Source organism: Ceratotherium simum, chromosome 34 (assembly GCF_057802395.1).
Source record: "Ceratotherium simum simum isolate JZ-2026a chromosome 34, ASM5780239v1, whole genome shotgun sequence".
Classification (NCBI taxonomy): domain Eukaryota; kingdom Metazoa; phylum Chordata; class Mammalia; order Perissodactyla; family Rhinocerotidae; genus Ceratotherium; species Ceratotherium simum.
The window spans coordinates 7866622-7882433 of record NC_141933.1 but is presented as its reverse complement, the minus strand read 5'-3'; the positions used below and the strand labels follow the sequence as shown (position 1 = coordinate 7882433).

At 54.5% G+C, this 15812-nt stretch overlaps 1 protein-coding gene across 1 annotated transcript; it reads left to right on the top strand.

Annotated features, from left to right (window-relative positions):
* Nucleotides 1–4786: 4786 nt before the first annotated feature.
* Nucleotides 4787–12071, top strand: CDC42EP2 (CDC42 effector protein 2). Its single transcript, XM_087422655.1, has 2 exons — nt 4787–4867; nt 9418–12071. The coding sequence occupies exon 2, from the start codon at nt 9768–9770 to the stop codon at nt 10488–10490; it is 723 nt and encodes a 240-aa protein (XP_087278781.1). The 5' UTR covers nt 4787–4867; nt 9418–9767; the 3' UTR covers nt 10491–12071.
* The last annotated feature ends 3741 nt before the right edge of the window (nt 12072–15812 follow it).

The window sequence follows — 15812 nt, the reverse complement described above, 5'->3', positions numbered from 1 at the left end:
TTCCCTTGGGGTTATCTGTTCCCTGAGGGCTGAGGCCTAGCCTTGGCCATCTATGTCTTCTCAAGTCCAGCACAGCTTAGGCACAAGGTAGATGCAAATATGAGTTTTCCAAATGAGTCACAACAAGGTGCCTTGAAGGGGTGGGAAGTGTTGAAGACAGTCCCTGCTGATTCCATGTTCTCCAGCCAAAGGACAGCCATGCGGCCGAGATGCTCCCAAAGGCCTCTGGGAGGAAGTGCCTGGGCCAGCCCCTGCTAGGACAGGGCTGTCACCACTCTGGAAACCCCCAAGGCCCTGGGGCCAAAGTCCAGACCTAAAGGAAAGTCCCCCAGCAAGGCCCTGCCACCCACCTCCCAAGGAGGGGTCCAAGGCAGAGGCAGAGGCTGGGGGTAGCTCCCAGGGGACTCTCATCTCGAATCCCAGCCTCTGCCGATCAGAGTTCTCTGAAGGCAGATACAGAGCGAGGAAGGCAGGGCTAGAGTTGGCAGGAGCCCAGAGGAGGAAGGAAACAAGAAACAATCAAGGAAAAAGCCAACCCAGGCCTGGGGTTGGCTCAGGCCATGGGGCCGCACAGGCTGAGCGCAGCCTGGGACAGAGGAGGCTTCCTGGGGCGGATGGCGCTCCCGCCCAGCTCCCTGCTGCCCTGTGGTCCGGAGTGGGGAGCTGGGGCCCATCCAGAGACCTCGTCTTCTGTCACTGCCTGGCTAGATGCCCCCAAGAGTATCACCATCCTTCTCTTGTGACCCTCTGCTCCCAGACCTGCCCCCAGACTCCTGGTCCCCACCTGCCTCCAGGGCCCTAGATCCCTGGGTGGGCGGGGCCACAGAGAGCTGGCACCAGCCTGGGGGTCCTTCCCTGGCCATCCCTCCAACCTCCTCAGCCAACCTTGGAGAAGGGGGCTTCCGACTCTCTCCCCCAGGGGGGCTGGGGCTGCTGACGTGGGCGATTTCCAGGAAGAAGTGGCTGGGAGAGGAAGGAAGGGCTGACTCAGTCCCTGCGTGGTGATTACAGGGCCCTGTGTCGGGGGAGCAGCCAAGGGGTTGGGAGGGAACCGACTGGGCCCATCTCAAGGCCGGGGAGAGGCTCCAGGCTGAGGAGAAGGATGCTGAATATCCCATTCTGGGCATTCCTCCATCACAGCCTTCCTTGCCTCTAACTCCTCCCAAATGTCCCTCAGGGTCCTGCCCCCTCAGCCACCAGAGTGTCCAGGAGCCCTTCCAGGGAGAATAGTCCAGGCCCTGGCTGGGGCATCAGACCCTGGACGTAGGGTGCAGGCTGGGCCGGAGGGGTGGTTTGTTCCAAGTGTCCATCGGGTCAGCAATGCAGGGCACCCTGGCCGCCCCTGGCTCAGGATCCCAGCCTCCCCGCCCACACTCAAGCCTTTATGCACAGCCTGAGAAGTTGCGTAAAAAAGCCAATTTTAGTAAATGAAATCCCGTTTTATAAATGCTCATTAATTGCAGGGCTCCCATGGCGCCACTGGGTGTGGATGCAGATCCCATCCATTCAGCAGAACCACGAGGAGCGGCAGCAGGCTCCCCAGGGATTCCTCTGGCCCCAGCCTCGTGACACAACCTCATCTGTGAATGGGGACAGGGACCCGCCTACCTGAGTGTATGCAAAGCACAGAACCCACTGCCAGGCATAAGTTGCATCTCAGATGTGGGCTTTGGGGGGGCCCCTCGCTCTCGCTGAGGGCAGGAGTGTACAGAGCAGCACCGGGAGCCAGCACTGGATGGAACCTTGTCACATTGAGGTGGGTTTAAAACAGTCCCCAGAGGGCCGGCCCTGTGGCTTGGTGGTTAAGTGCGCGTGCTGCAATGCTGGTGGCCCGGGTTCGGATCCCGGGTGCGCATCGAGGCACCACTTCTCCGTCCATCCTGAGGCCGAGTCCCACATACAGCAACTAGAAGGATGTGCAGCTATGATATATAACTATCTACTGGGGCTTTGGGGGGAAAAATAAAATAAATAAAATCTTTAAAAAAAATAAAAATAAAAAAAAAATAAAATAAAACAGTCCCCAGAGCCCAGATGGCAGTTCCTGTGGCTTTGGGCCATGTTGGGAGCCCCGGCCTGGCAGCCAGGCTGGACAAATCACTCGTGGCTGAGGGAGGGGAGCAGAGGCTTGGGCCAGGCTGGGGGGTCCAAATCTGCTGCTCTCTACCCATCCTCCAGTGCTCCCCAGTCAGCCCCCCAAACCTCTCCAAGGAGCCCTGGAGTCCGTTCTGGTTTTATGCGGCCTCGGGTGAGGGTCTTTCCTCTCCAAGCTTCCATCCCCATGACTTTCTGTTTTGTCACCAGCTCTGAATGGAGCTCCTGATCCTTCCCCGCTCCCTCCCCCCAATGGAGGACTCTCAGCAGGTGGGCAAGGGGTGGGGGGCTGCACCTCAGCCACATTCCCGCAGGCTCAGGGGGCTTCATCATTAAAGTCATTCCAGGTCAGGTGGCAAGGCCAGCCCACTGTGCCCCGAAGCTCCTGTTATAATGTTTCCGTGAAATTGCTGCCTGCGGGGGCTGTGCGTCCCCTTGTCTTGTTTGGGACTCACTTAACTCCCATTTTACAGGCAAGGAGGCTCAGACAAGGACTGTCCTTTGCCTGTGGCCACAGAGCAAGTCAGCAGCAGAGCCAGCTCAGAGCCTGGGTCGGGGGCCCAGAGGCAGTGCTCAGGGCTTGGCACCGGCTGCCCCCTCCCTCCCAAGGCTGTGCTGTGGGAGGGAGGGGAAGGCAGGGGTGAGCATGGCTAGTGAGAAGCCTGAGTAGGGAGAAGGGCCCGAGCCCACATGCCCTGCCACTATTGCTGAGCAGATCACGGTCAGTGCCCTGAGCTTCGGTTTCCATCCCCGGAAAGAGGGATAGTGATGCTGGCCTGCCCACCCCGCTGGGATCTCAGTGGATTTGAGGGGCTCAGGAACAGGAGGCCCTTGGTAAGGGGCACAGGCAGGCCTGGGTGGGTGGGTGCCTGCAAAACCTGGGTGGCAAGAGCAGAGAGAGGTACAACTCTTCCCCACCCACACCACCACTTGGCCCAGGCCCACCATGCCCCCTCTCTCGACTGTCCAGGCCAGTTTTCCTCTGAGCCACCAGGCCAGTCCTGGCAGAAGTTTCCCTGGGGGGTTGAGGGAGGGGCTGGGAAAGCTCAAGGTTAAAACCTATACTTCCCTGTATTAGATTTCTACTGCTGCTGCAACAAATTACCAAAAACTTGGTGGCTTAAAACAACCCGATTTAATTAACTTACAGTTCTGTAAGGGTCAGAAGTCTAACATGGGTCTCATGGGCTAAAATCAAGGCGTCAGCAGGGCTGTTTCCTTCTGGACCTCTGGGGAAGAGTCTGTTTCCTTCTCTTTTCCAGCTTCTACAGGCCGCCCGCATTCCCATGTTTGTGGCCCCTTCCTCCATCTCCAAGGCTACAACACAGCATTGCTCGGGCTCATCTTCCACTGTCACATCTCTTTCTCTGACTCTCCTCTTCCGTCTGCCTCTTCCACTTTTAAGGACCTTGTTATTACACCGGGCCTGCCCAGATAATTTAGGATAATCTCCCTATTCTAAAGTCAGTTGACTAGCAGCTGTAAACTTAATTATTCTTTGCCATGTAACAAAACACGTTCACAGGTTCCAGAGACTAGGATGTGGACAACTTTAGGGAGGTCATCATTCTGCCTACCCCACTCCCCCTGTCGCCCTCCCTCCCTCCCTCCTGACTTGGCTGACCCCCATCCCCACCCCCACCCCCCAGCATCCTTCCCTCTTTCAGGACACCTTCCTGACCCTGCCTCCCTAGGAGTCCCTCCCACAATTACAGCATGGAAGCTTTTACCATCCTGGTCACACTGTACTGTCATGGCTGTCACCCTCCAGAAAGCAAGGTCCCTGGCCCCCATCGCTATCCACCCTTCCTCTGCCCCCCTCTTCTTAGCACCTGCCCACCCAGAAGGCTGTCACGGTGTACCTGGGGACTTGGTTTCCTCCATCTCCCTTCTCTGGACTGTAGGCCACAGTCCAGAAACAGCTGAATCCCCAGCGACAAGGACAGCGCCTGGCACCTAGCAGATGCTCAACAAGTATCTGTTGAATCACTGAATGGCGCGAGGGCAGAGCTTCCTGCCGTCTGTCTCTAGCACCCTGTGTAGGGCCTGCCCTGCAATGTTTCCAGTACTGTATGAATGAATGAATGAACGAACGAACCATCCAACCAATCAGCGTTGCAACGTGTCTAAGTGTGGGTCCCACCCCCGCCCCGGAAGCCACCTAGCCTGACGGCAAATGTGGGCGTGCCCAGGCCACTCTGCCCGCACACCCTCAATGCCCTCTTTTCTAAGGGGCGGTAAACTCCTGAAAGTTCTTGCACGTTTGTAATATTTTAACGTAGGCGCCTCCAACGCCTCATTCATTCCCCTAGTAGCCACTGAATATACTTGTGCGGGCGCCTCCCCGGCCCGACCCTCCAGAGAAGGAACCGGTCCAAGGAGGTTCCGTGAATTCTGAAGAATTCGGTCTTCCGGCTGCCGCCCCAATCGGCCCTTCTAGAATCGAGAGTTTTGGCTCCGACTGGCACAGCCTGGGCACCCGACGCCGCCTGGCCCGCGGGCGCCCGAGTCTGGACTGAACCCCCGACCCGCGCGGCTGCTGGACCCAGGCGCGGCGCCTCCCCAGGGGGAGCGCAGGCGGGGCCCGGAGTGGGGCGGGGAAGTGGGCGGGGCCTGGCTGGGGCAGCCTCGGCATTGGCTCCGCGGGCCGGGGGCGGAGCTTCAGGGGCCTCGTTTCGCACAGCGAGTTCACAGCCAGGATCGCGTCCCAGCGCAGCGCCGTCCAGCTCTGGAGTTTTTGCCGCCCGCGGGTCCGCCGCCTGCGCGCCTCAAGGTGAGTGCCGGCGGGACTCTACAGCCCGTGCGCGGCTCCGAGGGGGCCCCCCCGAGAGGCCCATCCCCGTGGTGCCCCGACCCTGCTTGCGCTCCGACTCCCATCTCACCTCCGCGCAGGTTCTTTCCAGGGAGCCTCGGGCTCCACGGTGTTTCCCGCCCGCGTCTCGGTCCCAGAGGCCACGCCCGCGCCCCCCTCCGCCTGCGGAGCGCAGCGCATCCCGAACCCGAACTCCCGGTCCCGCCCTCCACCCTGCGCCCTAGCCCCTGCCCCACCCCTGGGACGCGGGAGAGCCCTCCCCCAGCCCACCGTCCTCGCCGGGGCTGGGGGTCGTATTTTTAGCCTATGGTGAAGTGTCCTCCTATCTTTAGACACGACCACGAGTGTCCTGAAACGGATCTGGGCTGGGCTGGGCTGCGCGCGGGCAGAGGGCGGGGAGGGGTCGGCGCCGGAACCCGAGCTGGGGCTGAGGAGCCGGACCCGCGGGAGCCAGGGGCGGGGGCCCGCACGCCGGAGCTCTGGCCCTGCGCCGAGCGGACACTCGGACATCTCCCAGGCCGGAAAGCACGGGGGAGGCTCCTCCCAGAGCTTGGAGACCTGAGCAGGGTCCCCGATCGCCCCGTTTTCCCCGTTTGTCTGGTTTTGAGACCAGAACCCCTCACAAGGAGTAGATCCCGCAGCCGATCCGCATCTGGTACGCGAAGACGCCACTCCTTGGGGGGCTTGCCTGGGCCAGAGGCGCGCTGGAGACCCCGGTGCGAGCCCGGACTCCTCCGGGATGCGGGGAGATAGAGGGAGCGCGCGCGCCACCAAGCGGCCGCGGAGGCGAGCACGGCTCCGCACCGGGACTCCGTGAGACCCCGCGGCTGGCTGGCGTGGGGGACTACGCTCAGGCTACGTCGGGGCTGGCAGGAGGAAGCCGACGCTTGGCGCCAGGGGCCGTTCATTTTTGGTCTTGTTTGGGGCACTGGCCACGGAGAACTAAAATGCTTGAGGAATGCCCTATAGCTATTTGCTGAATAAATGACAGGGATGACGGTGACCGCCAACCCCTTCTGTGGGACGTGGCGCTCTCACTTGCGGAATGGCCGTAGGGTCTCCAGGAGCCCTCTGGTGATGGCTATCGTCAGCGCATTTTATAGATGGGGAAGCTGAGCCCCAGAGAGGAGAGGCGTCTTGCCCAAGGTCACAGAGTGAGTCCCAGGGGTAGATGGATTCAAGGTCAGTCTCCTGATTTCAAGGTCAGGGGGCTGCTCTTTGAATACCCCTGATGGGGAGTGGCCTATGACTGGAGGGGCTCTGCCTCACGACTGGAGGGGCTCTGCCTCCCAGAAGTCGTTTTCTCTGAAGGAGGCCTAGGGCTCCTGTCCAGAGCAAGCCCACACAGCCAGGATGGCTCTTATCTGCTCCTATCACAGCTGCAGGCCTTGTCCTGATGGAGAGTTCATTCTCGTATCTCTGAGACACTTGCAAGTTGGGGGGCAGCCAAGAGGTAGGACTTAGAGGAGGCCTGAGGACCCAGTGGCCCCAGCCTAGCTGGGACCCTGCTTCTCTCCTGCTCCCCAAGGAGACTGGGGAGGTTGGTGTAGCCCATTGCATCAGAGCCACATGGACCCGGCTGGGTACCAGTGCCCACTCTTCCCCTTACTAGCTGGGTGACCTCGGTAGGGTTTCCTCACATCTCTGAGGTTCAGCTTCTGCGTCTGTAAAGGCAGTAGTGAAACCCACTGCGTTGTGGCTGGGAGCATTAAAGTGGGGCCCGGGATCTTGTGGTTGCCAAATCTGAATACTTAGGGCTTGCTGGATGGAATTCCTAGCTCTCCCCTGGGTGGTTGATGCTAGCCCAGCCCTTCCCCACAGCCTCAGTTCTCCCCACATCTGGAATTGGGCGGTACATCTGGCTCAGAGTGAGACAGCTGTCAGGGACACCCGGCTTGTTGTGGAAACACTCAGGCTGTCTTGGCGCCCCTGTGTGATGGGGGGGACCTGGCCCAGGCTCTGGGAGAATCTCGCCAGTCTGCCCCACTCTCCATGAGTGAAAAGGGAGGAGAAGCTACCGCAGGACTTCTCGCCTGCTAAGGGACCAGATAGGGTCTGTGTCAGCATGCCCCCCAGGCCTGGTGTGGTGGGCACTGGTAAATGTCCGTTAGATGAGTAAGTGATGGGATTCTGAGACCTCACAGCCCCTGTGGACTCTCCCGCCCTCCCCACAGCTCCTTCCAAGCTGAGCTGGAATTCCGCCACTGGAGAGTCACTTGTTTCCTGTTAAGCTGCAGGTGCTCTGGGAGGGGCAAGATGTCCGGTGTCTGTGGCTCAGCACTGCTGACCCAGGGTGTTGTCCTGGGGTGGGGTTTCCTGAGTGAGGGCCTGGGCTGGAGGGGGGGAGTTGGGGCTCTGCCTCTCCTGCATCCTCCTTCCTGCTCCCTCCCACCAGCACCCCCATTCTCCCCTCACCCTGCCCAGGATGCAGAAGGGGCAGAGGAACTGGCAGAGACTTCCGTGCTGCTGCTCGGCCCCTCCTGGCGATTTCCCACCTGCTCAGCCTCTGCTGGCCTGGGGAAGGGGCAGTGGGAGAGGGTAGACTCATCTGCTTACCCGCTGGGTGACCTTGGATGAGTTTCTTTCTTTGCCTTTTGTGTTCTGATTCTACATCTGGGCTCTCGTGTATCCATATCAGCCAGTCCCCCACCGTAGGAACTAGAGGGAGTCTTTGCAATGCTTCCTTTTTCTGTTAAACCAGTATGACACACCTCTAGAGTGTATTTATTTTTTCCACATTAAAAATAGCTTTATTTGAGGGCCGACCCCGTGGCTTGGCGGTTAAGTGCACGCGCTCCGCTGCTGGTGGCCCGGGTTTGGATCCCGGGAGTGCACCATCGCACCACTTCTCCAGCCATGCTGAGGCCGCGTCCCACATACAGCAACTAGAAGGGTGTGCAGCTATGATATACAACTATCTACTGGGGCTTTGGGGGAAAAAAATAAATAAATAAAATTATTAAAAAAAAATAGCTTTATTTGGGGGCCAGCCTGGTGGTGTAGTGGTTAAGTTTGCACGCTCTGCTTTGGCAGCCCAGGGTTCACGGGGTTCGGATCCCTGGCGCAGACCTATGCACCACTTATCAAGCCATGCTGTGGCAGGCGTCCCACATATCAAGTAGAGGAAGATGTTAGCCCAGGGCCAATCTTCCTCAACAAAAAGAAGAGGATTGGCAGCAGATGTTAGCTCAAGGATGATCTTCCTCACACACAAAAAAGAAAGCTTTATTTTTTCTGATTACATAAATAATATGTACACATAAATATTACATGCTTATTGTTAAGAATTTGAGCTTATAAAAGGGACAAGACAAAAACTAGAAAGGGAAAGTCACCTGAAATTCTACCACCTTGAGAGAACCACCATCATTTTGGCGACCATCCCTTCACATTGACATATATCATTTTATAGTAAAGGGAGCAAATATTACAGATAATTTTTATTGAGGACAGCTTTCCTCCCATGTCACTGACCCTCACTCCATCCTTGCCCCCAACCAGGGTCTAGGTACCCATATGACAATCCGCTGTTGGCCTTCCATATTCTTCTCTGTTCTCGTCTCAGGTAGTTATCCTACCCAGACCTGTATATGTAGGGACACACGCTCATATATGGGGAGGCTGGATGAGGAGCTGGTCAATGCTTTCAGTAAATGGAATCTTCTCTACTACAGTTTTGCATTTTGCTTCTCTCCCTCTGCAATGCCTTGTGGGAATTCCTCGAAAATGTCTTGTTGCTCTAATTTTAAAATGGGCATGATAGGAGGGTGGTTGTGATGAATAAATGAGATGCATTTGCAAAGAACAGAGCAAAATGCCAGGCACAGAGCAGAGCCCCCCAAAAATATTTGTACCCCCTCATCTTCCCCTTAGGTGCTGGGGCAGGGAGGAGGGACAGAAACTACGTTAGACTCAGCCCCTGCCCATAAGGAAGTGCTAACCCAGAGGAGAAAAGGGAAATTCCCAGAAGGTGACCTCACTTCCAGGTGGGATGTGGTTGGGCCCAACAGGAGGTGTCAGTCATTCAGCACGGTTGGCTGAACCCCTACTGTGTGTCGTCCAGCCTGTGCCAGGCCTGATGGGTGAGTTTACAAGATCTTTGTCCTCAGTCAAGCAGGGAATTGAGACAAGTCTGTGAGACCCCCGCACAATTGGCACTTGTCATGTTGGGGCGCCGTCGATGTACAGTAGGGGTGGAGCACCCGGCTGATGGTGAGGAGCAGAGCCGGGGACCCAGGGCAAGAGACCAGAGTCAGGACTTTGCCTGTGACTTCGGGCCTGTCACTCAGATTCCTGGGCCTCAGTTTCCCCACTTGCAAAGGGAGGAGCTTGGCCCCGCTGACCCAGGCTCTAAGGTGCAGTGAGTCTGCAAATGAACACCACTTCTCCCAGCAGGGTCTCCCGGGACGGTGGCCCCACTTGGGCTCCCAGGGTGACGCGGGGGGCCCAGAAACGAGATGGATGCTTCCGACTTTTGTCCCTGCCCCTGACTTGTGCCCTTGGTGTTTCAGCTCCTCAGCCCCGGACCAGGGAGACACTCTCGAGGACAAGAGAGCGTTGCTGCTGGCGAGATCTCTGCCTTTCTGCTTCCAATTTTCAGAAGAATTTTTGACTCTTTTGGAAGAAAGTGGTTTTTGTTATCTTGACCCTGTGACGTCGTTAATCTTTCTTTTTCTAATTCCTTGGGCCAACTTTGGTCACACCCCACACACTACTCTTAGATTTTTGGCAAGATTTTGGTGCCTGAAAACCACCCCCTGGGTGTTTCAGGTTGAGGGCAGTGAGAGGAGGTAGAAGGAGGCTGTGGTCTTGGCGGGTGGACTGTCTCGGCCTCGGCAGCCAGGTCGGTGGTGAGGTCACGATGTCCACCAAGGTGCCCATCTATCTGAAGCGCGGCAGCCGCAAGGGCAAGAAGGAGAAGCTTCGGGACCTGCTGTCCTCAGACATGATCAGCCCGCCGCTGGGAGACTTCCGCCACACCATTCATATCGGCAGCGGAGGTGGCAGCGACATGTTTGGTGACATCTCCTTCCTGCAGGGCAAGTTCCACCTCCTGCCTGGAACGGCAGTCGAGGGACCTGAGGAGGATGGCACCTTCGACCTCCCCTTCCAGTTCACCCGCACGGCCACGCTGTGTGGCCAGGAGCTCCCCGACGGGCCGTCCCCTCTGCTCAAGAACGCCATCTCCCTCCCGGTCATCGGTGGGCTCCAGGCCCTCACCCTGCCCACCTCCCAGGCCCCACCCAAACCCCCTCGCCTGCACCTGGAGACCCCTCAGCCCTCCCCACAGCCTTCCCCACAGGAGGCAGGGAGTGTGGACATCTGGAGAATTCCAGAGGCTGGCTCGGCCCACAATGGGCTGACCCCTGAGTCGGGGGCAGATGAGCCCTTCCTGTCCCACGCCAGCTCCCTGCTCTCCCTGCACGTGGACCTGGGGCCTTCCATCCTGGACGATGTCCTCCAGATCATGGACCAGGACCTGGGCCATATGCAGATCCCCACACAGGACCCGAGGCTGGCCAGGCGGGGCACCCAGGCTGGGGTGAATGGTGGGAAGCAGGGGGTGGACACGGCCCTGGTCTAGAAGTGAAGATCCCAAGGTCCCACCTGTGTGGTCACTGGCCAGCAATTTCTCACCTTGACCTTTGTTTCCCCCTCCCCACCCCCACCCTCTCCCCATGAGCAGAGCTTGCCTCGTTGCTTTCCCCTAAAACCCGCCGAGGACACGTGCAGAAGTCAGCCCAAAATGCCCTGAGCATCTTGGGCCCTCATCCCTTGGATGAGGCTCTGCTGAACTGGACTCCTCTTTTCACTTCCCTTCTGCCTTAGCCCCATCGGATGCCCTGCCCCGATTGGGGGGTGGGGGAAGGGCAGGGCATAGCCAGCTGGACTTTTCGTGTCCTGGACGATGGCATCAGTACCAAATGTCCCTCTGCCCCATCTCCTCCCACATGACCAGGGATTCTGGTTGCAATAAAAGTTGCTGCTGCTATAGTTGTGCTCCCCGTCCCCTTGTCCCAGGTTTCCTCCTGAAGACGGGCCAGTTTCTGTGCCTGGGCTGACCCTGTGGGAGACCCCAGCCCCCCAGCGCTTTGCACAGGGCAGGCCCTGCCCTTTGGAAGATGGTACCTGATTCTGAGCCATCGTGAGAATGAAGCAGGAACTAACCGAGTGCCAACTGGGGATATTCCAACGTTGACTCAGATGCTTGGCGAGAGGTGGCTGGGCACTGGTGTAGGCCAGGCGCTGTGCCCAGGCACTGGGGTCTGCCGGGGGAGACCCAAGAGTGGAAGGATAACCACAAGGCCTAGTGCAAGGGACCAACAGCGTCTCCAGTGTCAGAGGACTAAGGGAGCACGTGGGAGGGAAGGCCGGGCTGGGGGCTGGGAGGGATCTGACAGCGCGAGTCAGCGGCCTCATCCCATCAGTGCTGTTTTTAGAGCATCTACAGGGCAGTCGGCATGCTCCAGGTGCTGGGGATATCAGACAGGTCCATCCTTGTTCTCCTGGAGCTTACCTTGTAGTGGAGAGAAGAATATTAAATTTGTAAGCAAGTAAGATGATTTCCAACAGAGGTGAGCACCATGAAGAAAACCGTGATGGGGAATGGCTGGGGCAGGGGTTCTGGTGGTGTCAGGGCTCATTAGGGTAATCGGATGTGATTCTGAGCCAAACCTGAGGGCTAACACTTATGCTTATGCATATGCAAAGGCACGGAGGCACCAGAGTGAATGACAGAGAGGAGCCTCTAGGTGGTGAAAAGAGCATGGACCTCTGAATCTATCCTTGCCTGTGTGAGGCTCAGTTTCTCCATCTCTAAAATGGAGTCAGTGATACCTACTTTGCAGGGTTGTTGAGAAAATTAGGGATAACATTTACTAATTGCCACATAGAAGGTATTCAGAACTGGTCGTGATGACAGTTCTGACATAAAGGGAGCTGGGGCTCAGGAAAGGCAGGGCTGTGAAGCTGGAAAAACAGGCTGGAGTCAGCTTAGAACAGTCTGCTTGCCGGCTGAAGCTGAGGCGGTGGGGCGCTGCTGGAGGATTTCAAGCAGGAGAGACACGTGGTCAGATCCAGGTTTTAGAAAGGTCACCACCCAGGCCAAGTGGGAGAGGGACCAAAGATCAAAGAGGAGAAAGCCCTTGCAGGATGAGGACGACTGGATGGGGCGGGGACAGCGGGGACGGAGAGGAGGGGAACGTGCACAGGTGGGGCTTGGTGTCTGATTGGTAGAGGCCACGGGGGCAGCGGGAGGCGAGTTCCAGCCTCAGTGGGCCCCTTCTTCCTTTCTCCGCTGGTTCTCTTCCATCCTTTTGACCCTCCGGATCCCAGACCCCCAGCCCTTCCTGCCTCCAGGCCCCGTGACGGATTTCATAGTGGAGGCTGAGTTTGACCAGGACGCGTTTTGCTTGGCCACGCAGCATTTATTTTTTTATGGTGATGTGTTTTTTTATTGTGGTAAAATATATGTAACATGAAATTTACCATTTTAATCATTTTTAAGTGTACAGTTCAGGGGCATTAAGTACATTCACGTTATTCTGCAACCATCACCACCATCCATTTCCAGAACTTTTCATCTTCCCAAAATGAAACTCTATACCCATTAAACACTAACTCCCCATTCTTCCTTCCCCTCAGCCCCTGGCAACCACCATTCTACTTTCTGTCTCCATAAATTTGACTACTCTAGGGACCTGATATAAATGGAATCACACAGTATTTGTCTTTTTGCAACTGGTTTATTTCACTTAGCATAACGTCTTCAAGTTTCATCCATGCTGTAGTGTGTGTTGAAATTTCCTTCTTTTTAAAAAAGGCTGAATAATGTTCCATTGTATGTACACAGTACCACATTTTGTTTATCCATTCATCCATTGGTGGACACCTGGATGGCTTCTACCTTTTGGCTATCGTGAATAATGCTGCTATGAACATGGGTGTACAGATGTCTGTTTTGAGTCTCTGCTTTCAATTCTTTTGGGTATATACACAGAAGTGGAATTGCTGAATCATGTGGTAATTCTATGTGTAATTTCTTGAGGAACCACTGTACTGTTTTCCATAACAGCTGCACCATTTTACATTTCCACCAAACTTTTTGTTTTCAATAGGAAACTTTCACCGTCATTAGAGATTAGGGGTTTCACTATCTGTGGTGGGATTTGAACCCAGGTCTGTGAGACCCCAAAGCCTGTACTCACCTGCAACTCTCTCCCCCCAAAGGGTTCAGCTGCAGGCCCTGCGAAAGTGCAAAGGCAAAGGGTGGGGAGCTGCAGGGCCAGCACCTTCTTGCCTGCAGACTCCACCTCCACACTCGGGTGGCTTGTCCCCATCTGCCTGGTGCGGGGGGTAGAAAGGACATCTTCCTTAGCGCTTCACCCAGCTGGAAAGCAGCACCTCACCCTCGACCTGAGCTGAGGCCAGAGTGGCCGTGAAAGGGGAACATGCTTGTCCTGGGTCCCCTGGAACTGCTCCCCACCCGCCCTGCATCAGACACCAGCCCAAGTGTCCTGGGCAACCACTCGGGGCTGCCGTGTTGAGGTGGAGAGAGGGAACTCGGCAGGGGACGAGAAGCATCAGATTAGCTAAACTCAGGATACCTGCTTACACCAAGGGAGCCAGGGGTGGAGAGAAGACCTTCCCTCCTCAGCTCATATAGTGGTGTCCAGGCGCCATGTCCCACAAAACCACCCACAGAAAGGAATTCCCCAAAACAGGAAGAGAGGTTGTTGTTGGACAGCCAAAAAAGTGACAGATATCTCTACAGTCCACTGTTTTAGGTACCCGACATCCATGCATGTCCTTATTCTAGTATTTACTCTTAAAAAGTATACATATATACACTTTTTATAGGTTTTTAAATGTATTTTTATATATTATTTATATATTTAACATTATATGTATTTATGTGATAATATAAATTATATGACAGTATGATATATTTAATATCATATTAAAATATATAAATGTATATTAAATATATAATATATAAATATAATTTTAAATATAAATATATCTCTTACAAGTATAATGCATCTATCTCCCTTCCTATCAAAAATACATTCACTCTTTTTCCAAAGGGAGACAACTCAAAATCCTGGGGCTGGCCCCATGGCGTAGCGGTTAAGCGTGTGTGCTCTGCTGCTGGCAGCCCGGGTTCGGATCCCGGGCACGCACCGACACACCGCTTGTCAGGCCATGCTGTGGCGGCATCCCATATAAAGTGGAGGAAGATGGGCACAGATGTTAGCTCAGGGCCAGTCTTTCTCAGCAAAAAGAGGAGGATTGGCATGGATGTTAGCTCAGGGCTGATCTTCCTCACCAAAAAAAAAAAAAAATCTTGTCAATCACTACATCCACTTTGGAGTCTGGATTTCTAGATGATGTCCATACCTCCTGCATTTCCTTTACCAGCCCATCTCAATATTTTGCAAACTATGAACTACGCTGGAAAGTGAATTACCACCAATACACCCTATATACGAGAGTGGAGGGAAAGAAGAACGAGAGAATTAAAATATGTTAGAAATATACTTGGAGGGGCCGGCCTGGTGGCACAGTGGTTAAGTGCATGCACTCCGCTGCGGCGGCCCAGGGTTCGCAGGTTCGGATCCCGGGCGCGCACCAACACACTGCTTGTTAAGCCATGCTGTGGCGGCATCCCATGTAAAGTAGAGGAAGACGGGCATGGATGTTAGCCCAGGGCCAATCTTCCTCAAGAAAAAAGGGGAGGATTGGCATCGGATGTTAGCTCAGGGCTAGTCCTCCTCGCAAAAAAATAATATATATATATACTTGGGGGCCGGCCTGGTGGCGTATGGTTAAGTTCAGTGAGCTCCGCTTTGGTGGCCTGGGTTCGCAGGTTCAGATCCCGGGCACAGACCTACACCACTCATCAAGCCATGCGGTGGCAGTGACTCATATACAAAATAGAGGAAGATGGGCACAGATGTTAGCTCAGGGCCATTCTTCCTCAAGCAAAAAGGGAAGATTGGCAACAGATCTTAGCTCAGGGCCAATCTTACTCACCAAAAAGATATTCATAATAATAATATACTTGACACAGAAAGAAAAGAGATATATGTAGAAGCTATAGTCTTTTTCTACAACAAAGCGGTAGCTGATATGAATAACTTCACTACACAATTCATGTTCCCTTTGCCTTCAGCCTGCCTCTTGACTGTTCAGGGTTCTTTACCAGGTGACATATCCCAGATCTTCTTTTTTAAAAAATCTGAGCCCTTGGTGGATTTCCCTGTATAGAATTGACTTCTTCTGCAAACTCTTTATTTTGAAACACTTCAAATTTACAGAAATGTTGAAAGAATAGTACAATGTACATCCATATACCTTCATCCAGATTTGTCAATTATTACCATTTTGCCTCATTTGCTTTATCTCCTTACATATAAAAACTTTTTCCCTGACCTTCTGAAAGTGAGTTGCAGATATCGTGAAATGTCATACCAAATAGTTTAGCTTTTATCTCCATAAAGCTCGGGCTACTTCAACCTCTAAATTAGCATCTCTCATCATTTGGGGAAAATTATCGGTCATTTTCTCCTTAAATATTGCCTCTGCCCCTTTCTCTCTCCTCATCCTCTGAGACTCCAATTAAACGTATGTTAGATCTCTCTATATATCTGCTGTGTTTCTACTCTAATTGGGTATTTTCTGTTCTTTTGTTTTTCCATGCTGTATTAAGGACAATTTCTGCCTTGTAGTTCACTTGTTCTCTCTTCAGCCATGTCTCATCTACTTTTTAACCAATTCATTGTGTTCTTAATTTTGGTTGTATTTTTCAGTTCCAGAAGTTCTATGCGGTTCTTTAAAAATTCTGTTGTGGCACTTCTTACTAGGTATTTGTTCCCTGCAGATATTTTTATGCTCATCTTTTACT